This window comes from Camelina sativa, chromosome 17, assembly GCF_030686135.1.
Source record: "Camelina sativa cultivar CO46 ecotype springtype chromosome 17, ASM3068613v1".
Classification (NCBI taxonomy): Eukaryota; Viridiplantae; Streptophyta; class Magnoliopsida; order Brassicales; family Brassicaceae; genus Camelina; species Camelina sativa.
In genome coordinates, this window is record NC_141896.1 from 35,872,284 (window position 1) to 35,886,332 (window position 14,049).

The 14,049-nt window shown below is 41.8% G+C and overlaps 1 protein-coding gene across 1 annotated transcript; it reads left to right on the forward strand.

Moving 5' to 3' along the window:
• Positions 1 to 6,225: 6,225 nt before the first annotated feature.
• On the forward strand, positions 6,226 to 7,589 carry LOC104789776 (uncharacterized). Its single transcript, XM_087496943.1, has 3 exons — positions 6,226 to 6,610; positions 6,670 to 7,229; positions 7,455 to 7,589. Exons 1-3 carry the CDS (start codon positions 6,226 to 6,228, stop codon positions 7,587 to 7,589), a joined length of 1,080 nt encoding a protein of 359 aa, XP_087353069.1.
• The last annotated feature ends 6,460 nt before the right edge of the window (positions 7,590 to 14,049 follow it).

The following is a 14,049-nucleotide window of genomic DNA, read 5'->3' on the forward strand; positions in this document are numbered from 1 at the left end:
TCCTATATTATTCAAAATAGATTTGTTCCATTTATAGTTAAATTTTACTTGAATTGAAAGTTGGAACATTAGATTACCTATTTGATAGGAAAAAGTAAAGAATAGCTTTAAAAAAATATAGAATCTAGTTATTTGGTATGAACAGGGAATCTAGTTATTTGGTGTTAAAAAAACAGAGAATCTAGTTATTTAAAGAAACAGAGAATCTAGTTAAAGAATAGCTTCAAATTTCAATTCAAATTAGGTGCTTCCCCATGCAACGCGTGGGTTGTGGTGTAGTTGGCATTTTCTTGTTTTTTTTTTGTCTTTTTCGTTTTCTCTTTTGTATTATTTCGTTTTAATTAGGCATATACGGGCTTTGCCGTCACTTTTATTTATACACTATATGTTTATACTATTTCGTTCAGATGTGTATAATTGTGGCGTTTATTTTTTATGAATTTTGAAGATGTTGTTTCTTGTTTTTGAGGATCCAATCTTATCATTGACTGATATTGTTTCCAATACATTTATTGTATTATAGATTTTGGAATTAACTGCTTATGTAAACCCTTCATACGTTGGTGTTGCAATAATAAGTTATTTTTTAAAAATATATTCCGTGTAAGTGATTATGTTTGTATGCCCATGTTTTGGTCTAATATCAATAAGAACGTTTCTGTTTTTCTTTAGTTGGCTTTGAAACCAATATTGAGTTAAGCAAATAATGGGTCGAATTATGGTGTTAATAAGTAATATAAATTCTTATGTATATATATTGTATATATGTGACTATAAATTTAGCTAACTAAAAAATTATGTAATATTTAAATACAATCTTGAACATATATATATATATATATATCTTTTTTTTTGTGGGAGGAATGTATGAAATTATTGGATAAAAGTTATTTTTGAGTTAAATGACCTTTAATGTCTTTAAAGTGAGTTAAATATTCATAAATTTTTATATGTGTCTTGACTTTTTTTAAAAAGGAATACCAAGTGTTTCCTTCCAAATTTGAAGTGATATAGTATTTTAGTTTTCTTATATGATTTTATGAACTTCAATGTAAAAGTTTTTCAAAGTAATAAGTACACTCACTGATTGAATTATAAAATTTGGAGAAATATTTATTTCGTTTAATCATCTGCTCTTTTAAATAAATTAAATAAGTATGTTTTTTTTTTTTTGAACAAACAATAAGTATGTTGTTATTCCTACAAATAGGACAACATATATTATCGTTTAACCATGGAGTTAAGCAATGGAAATGGAACTTGTGATTGCAAGACAAAATGCTTATATGTTACACACTGATCGTTTAAAAATGAATAGGAACATCTAATTCTCAAATAAAGTTGATTGTTTTGTTAAAACCAACATATGTGAATTTAAATTTAACTATGCAAATTTAAAACTAAATATGAATAGATTAGAAAGGCAAGAAATATAAAACAAATATTTTTTATATAAATAAAATAAAAATTGAAAACAATGTTAAATATATATATATAATACTTCTACATTAAAATATAGAATCAAACTCTTACAAGTTACAACACATATGAGATATAACAACATTTGATGTTGGTAGGAGAGGAGGAGAGAATGTTTACTATAAGATGGTAATCCAAATTAGATAATGGAGATGAATCTTTAAAAAATAGAACAATGTAATATCTATATATATATATATATATATATATAATACTTTCTAAATTAAAATATAGAATCAAACTCTTACAACACATATGAGATATAACAACATTTGATATTGGTGGGAGAGGAAGAGATAATGATTACTTATAAGATAATAATCCAAATTAGATAAAGGAGATAAATCTTTTAAAATAAGAACAATGTAAAATATATATCATTTAGTCTCTAAAATTAAAATTTAGCATTAACAATTTACAATGATATTTCATTTTTTTTTACAACCCATACAACAAAAATAAGAAATAAAAAATAACAAAAATAACGAAAAATGATTTGAGGTATTGTAGAAGAGAATGAGAGAATGTGAAAATGAGATAGTAAAAGAATGTCAATATGAAAGAATGATAGATTGAGAGAATGCTTATTTATATGATAAGAAATGATGGAAGTTACATTTAGAACTATGAAGTTACAATAGTAATTTATTGTGTTTGAATAAAATTGAGTGGTAGAATATGATTAATGCATAATTTATTTTATTTTCAGTTATAATTTTATTTTAATGTGTGAGTTAAATGTATTGTGTTTATTGGATCTTAAATATTGTTTAAAGCAATTAGAAAGCAAATAAAAAAATAGAAAACATTAAATGAAAATCAACCAATAAGGAGAGACCAAAACCTTACTTTTATATATATGATATATTGCTTTAAACTTTGAAATGAGAAATATATTATAAACAATAATTTTACATAAGAAATATATTAATTTAGCCAACCAAAATATGAATATAAGTTTAGCCAACCAAAATAAATTAAAAATATTAAAATTTAACCAAAAATAATTTCTCTTGAAAGATAATAAGTTAGTAGGAGGAATGAATTAATGTACAATTATTGGATAGAAGTTACATTTGAATTAAATGGAGTTACATGTCTTTAATTATAAATAAATATTTTAATTTTTTATAACCTAAAATAAAATGAACACCAAGTGGCTGAATCAAAATTCACATGATTTGGTTGTTTGTTGATATAAACTCAACACTTACACATAATATTTTAAAATAAAAAATATTACTTTTGAAGTGACAAACTAAATTAGTTTTCTTATAAAATTATATGAATTCTTCAATCTCAATAATTTTTAAAATCCCAAGGATAACTTATATTTTTTTGGTTTTCACTCATCAATTTAATTTATAGTGCTAGATTTCATACTAATGGTTTCATCTTTAGAGAATCTAGTGAAATGATATTTTTAAAATTATATTTTATTTTTATATTTAAGTTCCAGTTGAATATGTTTTGTTTTTTTGGATCATTTTTTATTTTGATTAAAGACACAAAAAACCAATTGTTTAATTATGTTCTTTTTGTTTTCAACAACCTCAAATCATAAAATATATATATATATATATATATATATATATATATATATTATATTGATCTCTGCAGATTTGACAATTGGATCACAAAACAAAATAGTCTTTATAAATGGATAAATGGATAATTATATTGATCTTTAAATATTATATTGATCTTTATAAATTATTAAAAATGATACATGAATATGTGAGATAACCAGAGACATAATAGATAATTACATATGGATCATTTCAACTTTGTGATCTTTTTGTGTGGTGAATATTGTAAGGAAGTATGAAAATAATGACTTATAAGATGTTAATATAAAATAGAAAATGGAGATAAACATTTTAAAAGATTAAAATAAATATATAAGATATACATATCATACAAACTCTAAAACTAAGCTTTTACAATGATATTTGATTTGATTTTTTATAACCCATATAACTTCTAATTCTTGGTGCGGGATTTAGCACCCCCAACATACCGAATAGTTCCGTCCAAACGATAAAGCCGACAGACTTCGGCCAATCTGCGGCGCCTCGCCATAAGGTGCGCCTCCAGCCTGTATCGGCGAGCTCGATACCTTCGGAGTTCCTGATACACAGGGCTCCCTTCCACACCCGCCATATCGACATGTGGGATAGGTGCGCGGACTCGGAAAGTCTCTACGCCCTCTTGGGCGGAGGGGTTATCTGACGATTCGGCTCGATTGGAACCGCTCAACAAAGTGGCCAACCTTTCCCGAGCCCGTCTCAGCCACGCAGATCGAGTAGTCACCATTTTTTTCTCTCAATATTTAGGGAAGTTGTGGTTTTTAGAATGATCTTCCCAAATTCTCAATCCTATTTATACAGGATTAGGACAGTAACCGCCGCTGAACCCACCAATCAGCGTGCAGCGAGATTTTCGCGAGGTCCCGAAAATGACTCTCAAAGACCGCACAGCGCATTTAATGCGGTGCATCCTCTATTTCCAAGATGGAAAAGGGAAGTTTTCCTCAAAAAAAAAAAAAATAAATAAATAAAAAATAAAAAATAAAAAAGAAAAAAAAAATAAAAAAAATAATATATCATATCTCAGCCCGATCTGGACAAAGTATTAGTCCACACTAAATTCGCCCCTTTCGTTGACACCCTGGCCAGGTGATCAGCTAGGATAAAGAACCACTATTTTCAGGATAAGCCGAACCTAGAGTCGCACCTGACCATCCTATGTAGGGATAAGCCGGACCCAGAGTATTTTTTCCGCACCCGCTTTTTATTTTTGGGGTAAGCCGAATCCAGAGTATTTATTTCGCACCCAAACTTTAGTTCGGACGGAACGGTTAGCCGAACCCAGAGAATATTTTCGCAGTCCGGCATCCGAACTAAAGCAAAGGAGATAAGCTGAGCCCAGTATCTCGCTCTCCGATTAAACACACTTTGTTAACACTTCGTCGCCAACTTTTGAGGCTCGAGTCGATGTTCTCTACCATCAATCAATAAAAATTATATGTTGTAAGCCGGGAGACGTCTCGCCTCTGACACATTTTTAAGATAATAAAACAATGACTAAGTACAGAATAGAGCAGCAAAGCAAAATCTCTTATTATTATAGAATTTTATTCTAAGCGAAATTCAAGTTCGCCCGTTACATTGCAGCTAGGTCTTATTAAATAATCAATTAAAACTTTATGGATTAGATCGGATATTTTCTTTCTATAGTTCAAAATATTCGAATTAAATCTCGAATATACTGAACTGGGGGGGACTAATTGTTGGTGCGGGATTTAGCACCCCCAACATACCGAGCTAAACCAGAAACATTAATTGATTATTTAACCGGGAATCCGGTTAAGGGAATCCGGTTAAGGGATCGATTAAGTCATCAAGAATCAGTTCGGATGAAGCGTAGTCTTGGAGAAGAAGAAACCGACGTCCACTTCGGTGCGGCGGCCGACTCAAGCAATAAGGCAGTTTTCCATATTTCACTTCGTCCGTTAAGGAAAGTTAATATATTATGTGATCTCAGAACATGTATAAATAATGGGAGACTTCTCCATTGTAAATCATCCAGAATCTAATACAATAATCGAGTTCTCTTTTCATTCTTTGCGATAAACCCTAATTCCTTTGAGTTCTTCTTCTTTACTTCTAATTTCAAGGTTTAGATATATTTTCTAGAAAGATTATCTTATTGAATTTGTTTCCCCTCTTAAACGAATTCATTGGGAAAACCTAGTTTCTACAATTGGCGCCGTCTGTGAGGTCGCAAATCGTCTCTAGAAAAGTTACTCTCTAGGAAACTCCCCTGGCCGAAACCTCCACCGAACTCCCAGTCGGGGTCAGATCTGAAGGGCAAACCAGCCAGGATGCGGGACGAACTCGCGAAGAGCCAGTCAACCTCGACACGGAGCCTTCTGATGAACAAACCCATAACGAGGCGGATGCTCGCGTAACGGAGCAGCAGATCAGCGCACAGAACGGGAACCTCCCTGTTCATACCACGCCAGCGGTCCAGAACCCGCAGGTTGTTTCCATGGAGGATTTCAGAATCTTGTTCGGCTCCATGACGAAAGAGATGTATCAGATGATCTCCGACACCAACCGCATAGTCGATGCCATCGTAACCCAAACAACCCCATCGCAAGTCTCTGCTGGACAATCAGCACTCAACTTGGGCGGTCTCACTCGTCGTCTCGACTTTTCGGACGCACAATTCGAGCAGAGGAATCCTCCCCCTTAGACAACGTCGAGTATCCGACCGAAGAATCCGAATCTGCGGATACATGAGGGCTTGGCCGCCCCGATCATCCGCCCTGCAAACTCCGGACCTTGCTTCGAACTCGAAGAAATCAAGTTGCAGATTAGCGGTATGAACACGCTCCTCCATCGAGCTATCAGCACAGCCCCGGAGATCGATAGGATTGTCGAAGTAACTCGGCAGTCAGCCTTCACTCAACGTCAAGCTGAAGCTTCCGATCTACCAGGGAGACAAAGATCCGGTCCAGTTCATGACATCCTTCATGGCGACCATGTCAAAAGCACGATTCACCGACGAACAGAGGGACGCCGGTTGCTGTCAGCTATTCGTGGATAGCCTTTCCGGCCCTGCCTTGGTATGGTTCACAAGGCTCGAGCCGAACTCGATCGACAACTTCGAGCAGTTGTCCAAGACCTTCCTCAAGAACTACCGAATCCTCATCGAACGAGGCGTGACAAGTTCTGATCTATGGGAGATGGCCCAGGAACGGGGGAACCCATCGCCAGCTTCTTGAACAGATTCAAGGAGAAACTGACAAAGATCAACGTCCCGGAGGATGCAGCAATGGCAGTCTTCAGAAAGGGCCTGATCCCTGGATCACCGTTACGAAAGGACCTCAACATCCGGGAACCCAAGGATCTCGATGACGCGCTGCATCGAGCCTCCAGATTCGCACTCGACGAGGAGGAGGAAGCCCGATTAGCCGCAAAAACCAATGACGAACAACCGTCGCACCCCCTAAGGCTAAAAACCGGGTCGAACACCACGAACCCCGCAAGCACCACGAGCCTCAGGATCGAAAAAAGGGCGTCATTCACGCAGTCTCCGAGACGGACGGTCAAGAGAAGCAGCCGTCTGACCCGAAGGAACTCTACTGCGATTTTCACATGTACCCCGGTCACTCCACACCAGAGTGCGTCCACCTGAAGAACTACCTGTACGCCAAGTATCTCTCTGGCGAAGTCGAAGCTACTTATCAGGCAAAAAGCGCCCGTGGAGGCAGAGGTCGCCGAGGCGGATGGCGCGGAGGACGATCTAACCGAGGCCGTGGTGTAGGCGGCGGACGGGGCTATGATGGACCACCCAACGCTGCCCAACAGCTGGCCAACCAAGCACCCGTGAATCACCAGGAAGAGGAGCCCCAGGCAGACGAACTGCCTGGCCCTCCCAAGCGACAGACGGGGCAAAACCCGGAGCGTGTCAATTCCCCTCCCCGTGGACGAATAACCATGATACTTGGTCCACCAGAGGACTGTGCAGACTCCGTTCGCGCACTGAAGAAGAGGGCACGACAAATTTGCGCCCTTCAAACCGCTCCGAGCGAGCCTTCACTCTGTTCGGACCCGATATCATTCACTTCGGAGGACGCCAAAGGGATCCAACACCCCCATTCAGACCCTTTGGTTATCGAAGTCTCGATGGGCGACTTCGACGTCGAACGAGTCCTGATTGACACTGGGAGCACCGTCAATGTACTCTGATGGCAAACGTTAGAAAAAATGGGCGTCACACCAAACCAACTAAAACCCGAAACTCGAACGCTGACGGGCTATGACGGGGTCGCCAAGATGTCGATGGGAGACGTAAAACTACAAGTGTGAGCCGGCGAAGTGACCCGGAAGACTAAATTCGCAGTCGTTGATGCACCACCAATCTACAACGCTATTTTGGGGGTACCGTGGATATATGCGATGCAGGCCGTACCATCGACCTATCACCTCTGCCTCAAATTCCCAACTCCTACAGGAATTGGCACACTTTACGGCGACCAGAGGGTGGCCCGAGCCTGCTCTGTTATCGAAAAGAAGCAGAGGAAGACGGAGGCCGCATAGCAATTACAGAGCGGGGACCATCTCACCGGTCCCCGAAAGCCAGAGCGGGATCGCCTCAAGTCTCCGGAGTGTCGGATCCTACAGGCGAATATTGACCCTTCCGACCCCTCGCGAACTGTCGGTATCGGGGCCGAACTCGATGAAAGCATAAAGACTAAGCTGATCGCTTTCCTGCAATCTCGGGCTTCCACATTCGCCTGGTCAACAAAGGACATGGTCGGGATAAGCCCCGAAGTCATGTGCCACAAGCTCAATATCGACCCCACGTCCAAGCCGATCAGACAGAAGCGCAGGCGCTTGGGCCCGGATCGAGCCAAGGCAGTCCAGGACGAAGTTGAACGACTACTCAAGGCGGATCAAATCATGGAAGTCCAGTACCCTGATTGGCTGGCTAACCCGGTGGTGGTCAAAAAGAAAAACGGCAAGTGGAGAGTTTGCGTGGACTTCACCGATCTCAACAAAACTTGCCCTAAGGACAGCTTTCCTCTGCCGCACATAGATCGTCTCGTCGAAGCCACGGTTGGAAACCAGCTGCTTTCATTTATGGATGCTTTTTTAGGCTACAACCAGATCGCCATGAGCTCAGCTGACCGCGAGAAAACGGCATTCATCACAGATAGGGGGACCTACTGCTACAAAGTGATGCCGTTCGGATTGAAAAACGCCGTAGCAACCTACCAGCGCTTGGTAAACATGATGTTCGCAGATCTGCTCGGTAAAACCATAGAGGTCTATATAGACGACATGCTGGTCCAATCTCTGATCGCAGAACAGCACGTCCAACATCTGGCAGAATGTTTCGACATCTTGGATCAATTCCAGATGAAACTAAACCCGACGAAGTGTACATTCGGAGTAACTTCCGGGGAATTCTTGGGGTACATCGTGACTGAACGGGGAATAGAGGCAAATCCTAAGCAGATCGAAGCTATACTAGGACTCCCGTCACCGACCAACAAGCGAGAAGTACAACGCCTGACTGGCCGGATCGCTGCTCTAAATCGTTTTATCGCTTGCTCAACGGACAAGTGCCTCCCCTTTTACCAACTTCTTCGCGGGAATAAGAATATCCATTGGGACGAGGAATGCGAGATCGCCTTTCGTCAGTTGAAGGAATATCTCACCTGTCACCCAGTTTTAGTCAAACCGGAGGACGGAGAAACACTATATCTTTATGTTTCGGTTTCCAGTTCGGCAGTTAGCGGGGTACTAGTCCGAGACGACCGCGGAGACCAGAAGCCCATTTTCTACACAAGCAAAGCGCTAAACGACGCGGAATCGTAATACTCCACGCTGGAGAAACTGGCCCTTGCAAAGATCGTCGCAGCACGGAAACTGCGACCCTATTTTCAATCGCACTCTATCGTCGTGTTTACCGAACAACCACTCCGAACCATCCTTCATAGCCCCCTCCAATCCGGACGCATGGCGAAATGGGCGGTCGAGCTCAGCGAGTACGACATCGAATACCGTTCTCGCCCAAGTCTGAAGTCACAAGTTCTGGCTGACTTCATCACCGAACTGTCGCCCGAGCTTGACGATCCCACTCCCGCGGTGGAGCAATGGACAATGTTCGTCGACGGTTCGTCGACAAATCAAGGATCCAGGGTCGGACTCATACTCCGATCCCCCACCGGAGAAATCCTCGAGCAGGCGTTAAAGCTCAATTTCAAAGCATCGAACAACGAACCGAGTACGAGGCCGTTCTCGCAGGACTCCGGCTAGCCCAGGGACTTGGAGTCAAACACCTGCAGGTCTTCTGTGACTCCCAACTCGTAGTCAGCCAGTTCAGCGGCGAATTCGACGCTAAAAATAAGCGAATGGGAGCATATCGACAGTTGGTCCGCACGTTATCCGGCGAATTTACGTCTTTCTCTCTGACGAAGGTCCCACGGAACGAGAACGCATCAGCCGACGCACTCGCAGCTCTGGCGAACCGCTCTGACCCCGAGTTACGGCGTACCATTCCCATTGAATGCATCGAGGCTCCCAGCATTGATCCGGACAGCCAGATTGCCCTCATCAACGACGACCCAATCCCGATGGAAGTCGACGAGCCAATAGAAGATATGGCGGACGTCATCGAGCCTCCCGAGGATTGGCAAACTGAGATCAAACTTTACATCTCCGATGGCACCGTCCCGGCAGATCGATGGGCAGCTCGACGACTGAAGGCTCGAAGTGCCAGGTACATCCTGTTGGACGGGGAACTATTTCGCCGGAGTGCTTCGGGAGTGTTCCTTACCTGTGTTACTCGGGACGAGGCCGAACGCATCATGATCGAAGTGCATGAAGGCGAAGGTGGCAACCATTCTGGCGGACGCGCACTTGCTCTCAAAATCAAAAAGGACGGACACTATTGGCCCACCATGATGGCCGATTGTGAAACTTTCGCGGCCAAATGCGAAGCTTGTCAGCACCATGGACCCATGCGGCACGTCCCGCCCGAACTATTACACACCGTCACTGCTCCGTATCCCTTTATGCGCTGGGCCATGGATGCCATAGGACCTTTGCCGGCATCCAAATCCAAGAAGTATGTTCTGGTGCTGACCGATTACTTCACCAAGTGGGTGGAGGCAGAATCTTTCACAAGGATCCAATCCTTAGACGTGACCAATTTCATATGGAAGAACATCATATGTCGCCACGGACTCCCATATGAGATCGTCACCGACAACGGTACCCAATTCACTTCGATGATCACCAGACGCTTCCTGACAAAATGGCAAATCCGTCTCAGCACTTCGACTCCTCGATACCCGCAAGGCAACGGTCAAGCCGAAGCCACGAATAAGTTGATCGTTGATGGGCTCAAGAAACGACTCGGTCGAAGGAAAGGAGTGTGGGCAGATCACCTGGATGGCGTGCTGTGGTCATACCGCACAACCCCGCGGCGAAGCACGGGACAGTCCCCTTTCTCCCTCACATATGGTCTCGAAGCACTCGCCCTGGCTGAAGCAGGGGTCCCGACACTTCGTCGCACTATGATGGTCGATAATCCAAAACTTAACGATGAGATGCTGGTCGACCACAACGATCTCGCCGAAGAATTGCGCGACAAAGCTCTAGTTCGGATGCAACATTACCAAGACGCAGCGGCTCGATATTACAATAAGACTGTTCGTCAGCGGCGTTTCAACGAAGATGATCTGGTTATGCGAGAAGTCTTCGAGAACACCAAGGAAGTAAACGCCGGTAAACTCGGCGCTCGATGGGAAGGTCCATATCTCGTATCTAGAGCAGTTCGCCCGGGAGTTTACGAACTTGTAACCATGGCTGGGGAACGGATCAAAAACTCGTGGAACGCAGCCCACTTGAAACGCTACTACAGCTAAGTCGTTGTTACGACTCTATCTAGGAGTTTTCGGGAATCCGAACTCCATTTATCTTTTATTTGTAATACGAACTACGGTTGGCTTGATCCCCACTTCGGGGTACGTAGGCAATTCCTTTTCTTTTAAAGACTAAGCGAATGCAGCTAATATATTAATAAAGTTTTTTCCGGTTTAAAAACTTCCTCTTATTCGACTCGGCGACAAGCCGGTGTGCAAAACAAAAATTCCAAAGTCCACTTGCATTTAAATTTCCCTTACACGGTTTGATAATTCCAATAAAATTAAAGTTTCAATAGCTAAGTCAATCCCCATTACATGCTTTGGATGTTTTGACTAATAACAAAAAAAAAAGAGAAAAGAGACGCAAAGGGAGAAAATCCCTCCGACGACTCAGGGTCCTAGATGAGAAAAGAAAAAGACCGTCCGAATTCAGAATCCGGAACTGTCGGAGTTCCACCATCACCGTCTGGGTTGATCCTGCAGACGAAGTGGAGGCTGCGGATCTGACAGATCGTCTGCCAGCGGTTTTTCCACCGTTACCTTATCCAGTTCGGTTCGCCAGAACTGACGGGATTGCCTCAGGGTCTCCAGCCTTTCCCTCGGCACCTCGACACCTCTTGACACCAGGTCCTCCAAAAAGGAACACGGGCCTTCACCCAAGTGCCTCTCGCAGAAAATCGGGCCAGCCGACTCCAGAAAATTGGCGTACCGCCTTAACCTTTCTATAGAAGTCCGGTAGGCCCAGATATCCACGGTAAGCAGGTGCGCGGTATCTTGGAGAGGCTGACAGTCGGCTTCCAAAAGAATAGGCACCTCCATGTTCCCCACCAGCTCTTGGCACGCCGCACGCGCGGCAAGCAGCCCGGTCATGCGCCACTTCTCCAAGTAGAAGCCCTCGGCGATTATTTCGTTCAGGACCCGAATAGTTCCGTCCAAACGATAAAGCCGACAGACTTCGGCCAATCTGCGGCGCCTCGCCATAACGTGCGCCCCCAGCCTGTATCGGCGAGCTTGATACCTTCGGAGTTCCTGACACACAGGACTCCCTTCTACACCCGCCATATCGACATGTGGGATAGGTGCGCGGACTCGGAAAGTCTCTACACCCTCTTGGGCGGAGGGGTTATCTGACGATTCGGCTCGATTGGAACCGCTCGACGAAGTGGCCAACCTTTCCCGAGCCCGTCTCAGCCACGCAGATCGAGTAGTCACCATTTTTTTCTCTCAATATTTAGGGAAGTTGTGGTTTTTAGAATGATCTTCCCAAATTCTCAATCCTATTTATACAGGATTAGGACAGTAACCGCCGCTGAACCCACCAATCAGCGTGCAGCGAGATTTTCGCGAGGTCCCGAGAATGACTCTCAAAGACCGCGCAGCGCATTTAATGCGGTGCATCCTCTATTTCCAAGATGGAAAAGGGAAGTTTTCCTCAAAAAATAAAAAAATATAAAAAAAAAGAAAAAATAAAAAAGAAAAAATAAAAATAATATATCATATCTCAGCCCGATCTGGACAAAGTATTAGTCCACACTAAATTCGCCCCTTTCGTTGACACCCTGGCCAGGTGATCAGCTAGGATAAAGAACCACTATTTTCAGGATAAGCCGAACCCAGAGTCGCACCTGACCATCCTATGTAGGGATAAGTCGGACCCAGAGTATTTTTTCCGCACCCGCTTTTTATTTTTGGGGTAAGCCGAATCCAGAGTATTTATTTCGCACCCAAACTTTAGTTCGGACGGAACGGTTAGCCGAACCCAGAGAATATTTTCGCAGTCCGGCATCCGAACTAAAGCAAAGGAGATAAGCCGAGCCCAGTATCTCGCTCTCCGATTAAACACACTTTGTTAACACTTCGTCGCCAACTTTTGAGGCTCGAGTCGATGTTCTCTACCATCAATCAATAAAAATTGTCTGTTGTAAACCGGGAGACGTCTCGCCTCTGACACATTTTTCAGATAATAAAACAATGACTAAGTACAGAATAGAGCAGCAAAGCAAAATCTCTTATTATTATAGAATTTTATTCTAAGCGAAATTCAAGTTCGCCCGTTACATTGCAGCTAGGTCTTATTAAATAATCAATTAAAACTTTATGGATTAGATCGGATATTCTCTTTCTATAGTTCAAAATATTCGAATTAAATCTCGAATATACTGAACTTGGGGGGGACTAATTGTTGGTGCGGGATTTAGCACCCCCAACATACCGAGCTAAACCAGAAACATTAATTGATTATTTAACCAGGAATCCGGTTAAGGGAATCCGGTTAAGGGATCGATTAAGTCATCAAGAATCAGTTCGGATGAAGCGTAGTCTTGGAGAAGAAGGAACCGACGTCCACTTCGGTGCGGCGGCCGACTCAAGCAATAAGGCAGTTTTCCATATTTCACTTCGTCCGTTAAGGAAAGTTAATATATTATGTGATCTCAGAACATGTATAAATAAGGGGAGACTTCTCCATTGTAAATCATCCAGAATCTAATACAATAATCGAGTTCTCTTTTCATTCTTTGCGATAAACCCTAATTCCTTTGAGTTCTTCTTCTTTACTTCTAATTTCAAGGTTTAGATCTATTTTCTAGAAAGATTATCTTATTGAATTTGTTTCCCCTCTTAAACAAATTCATTGTGGAAACCTAGTTTCTACAAACAATAACAAAAAAAATACAAAACAAAACAAAAAAGAGATTTGAGAGTAGTGGAAGAAGATGAGAGAATGAAAGAGTGATAAACTAAGAGAATAAGATAATGAGTATTTATAGGAAGAGAAATTATGAAAAATTACATTTAGAAAAATGAGAGTTACAATTCTAATTTATTGTTTTGTTTTAATACAATTGATTAATACAAATTAGTGGAGAAATAAAGTTAATGCATCATTTATAAGGAGAAGCTATAAAGATTTCAGTTTTGTATTAGAGAAATACCCTAAACTAGCACTAATTTATGTTTTTCTTCCAAAGTTAGCACACAAGTTCAAATATTCCAAAACTAGCATTATTATGATTTTTTCATAAATAATAAAATTAATTATTATTTTGTTACTTACAATTTTGAAAGCTTAAGTAAAGCTTCCAATGATGCTTGACGTGAAGCTTCCGATCTTCTTCTTCTTC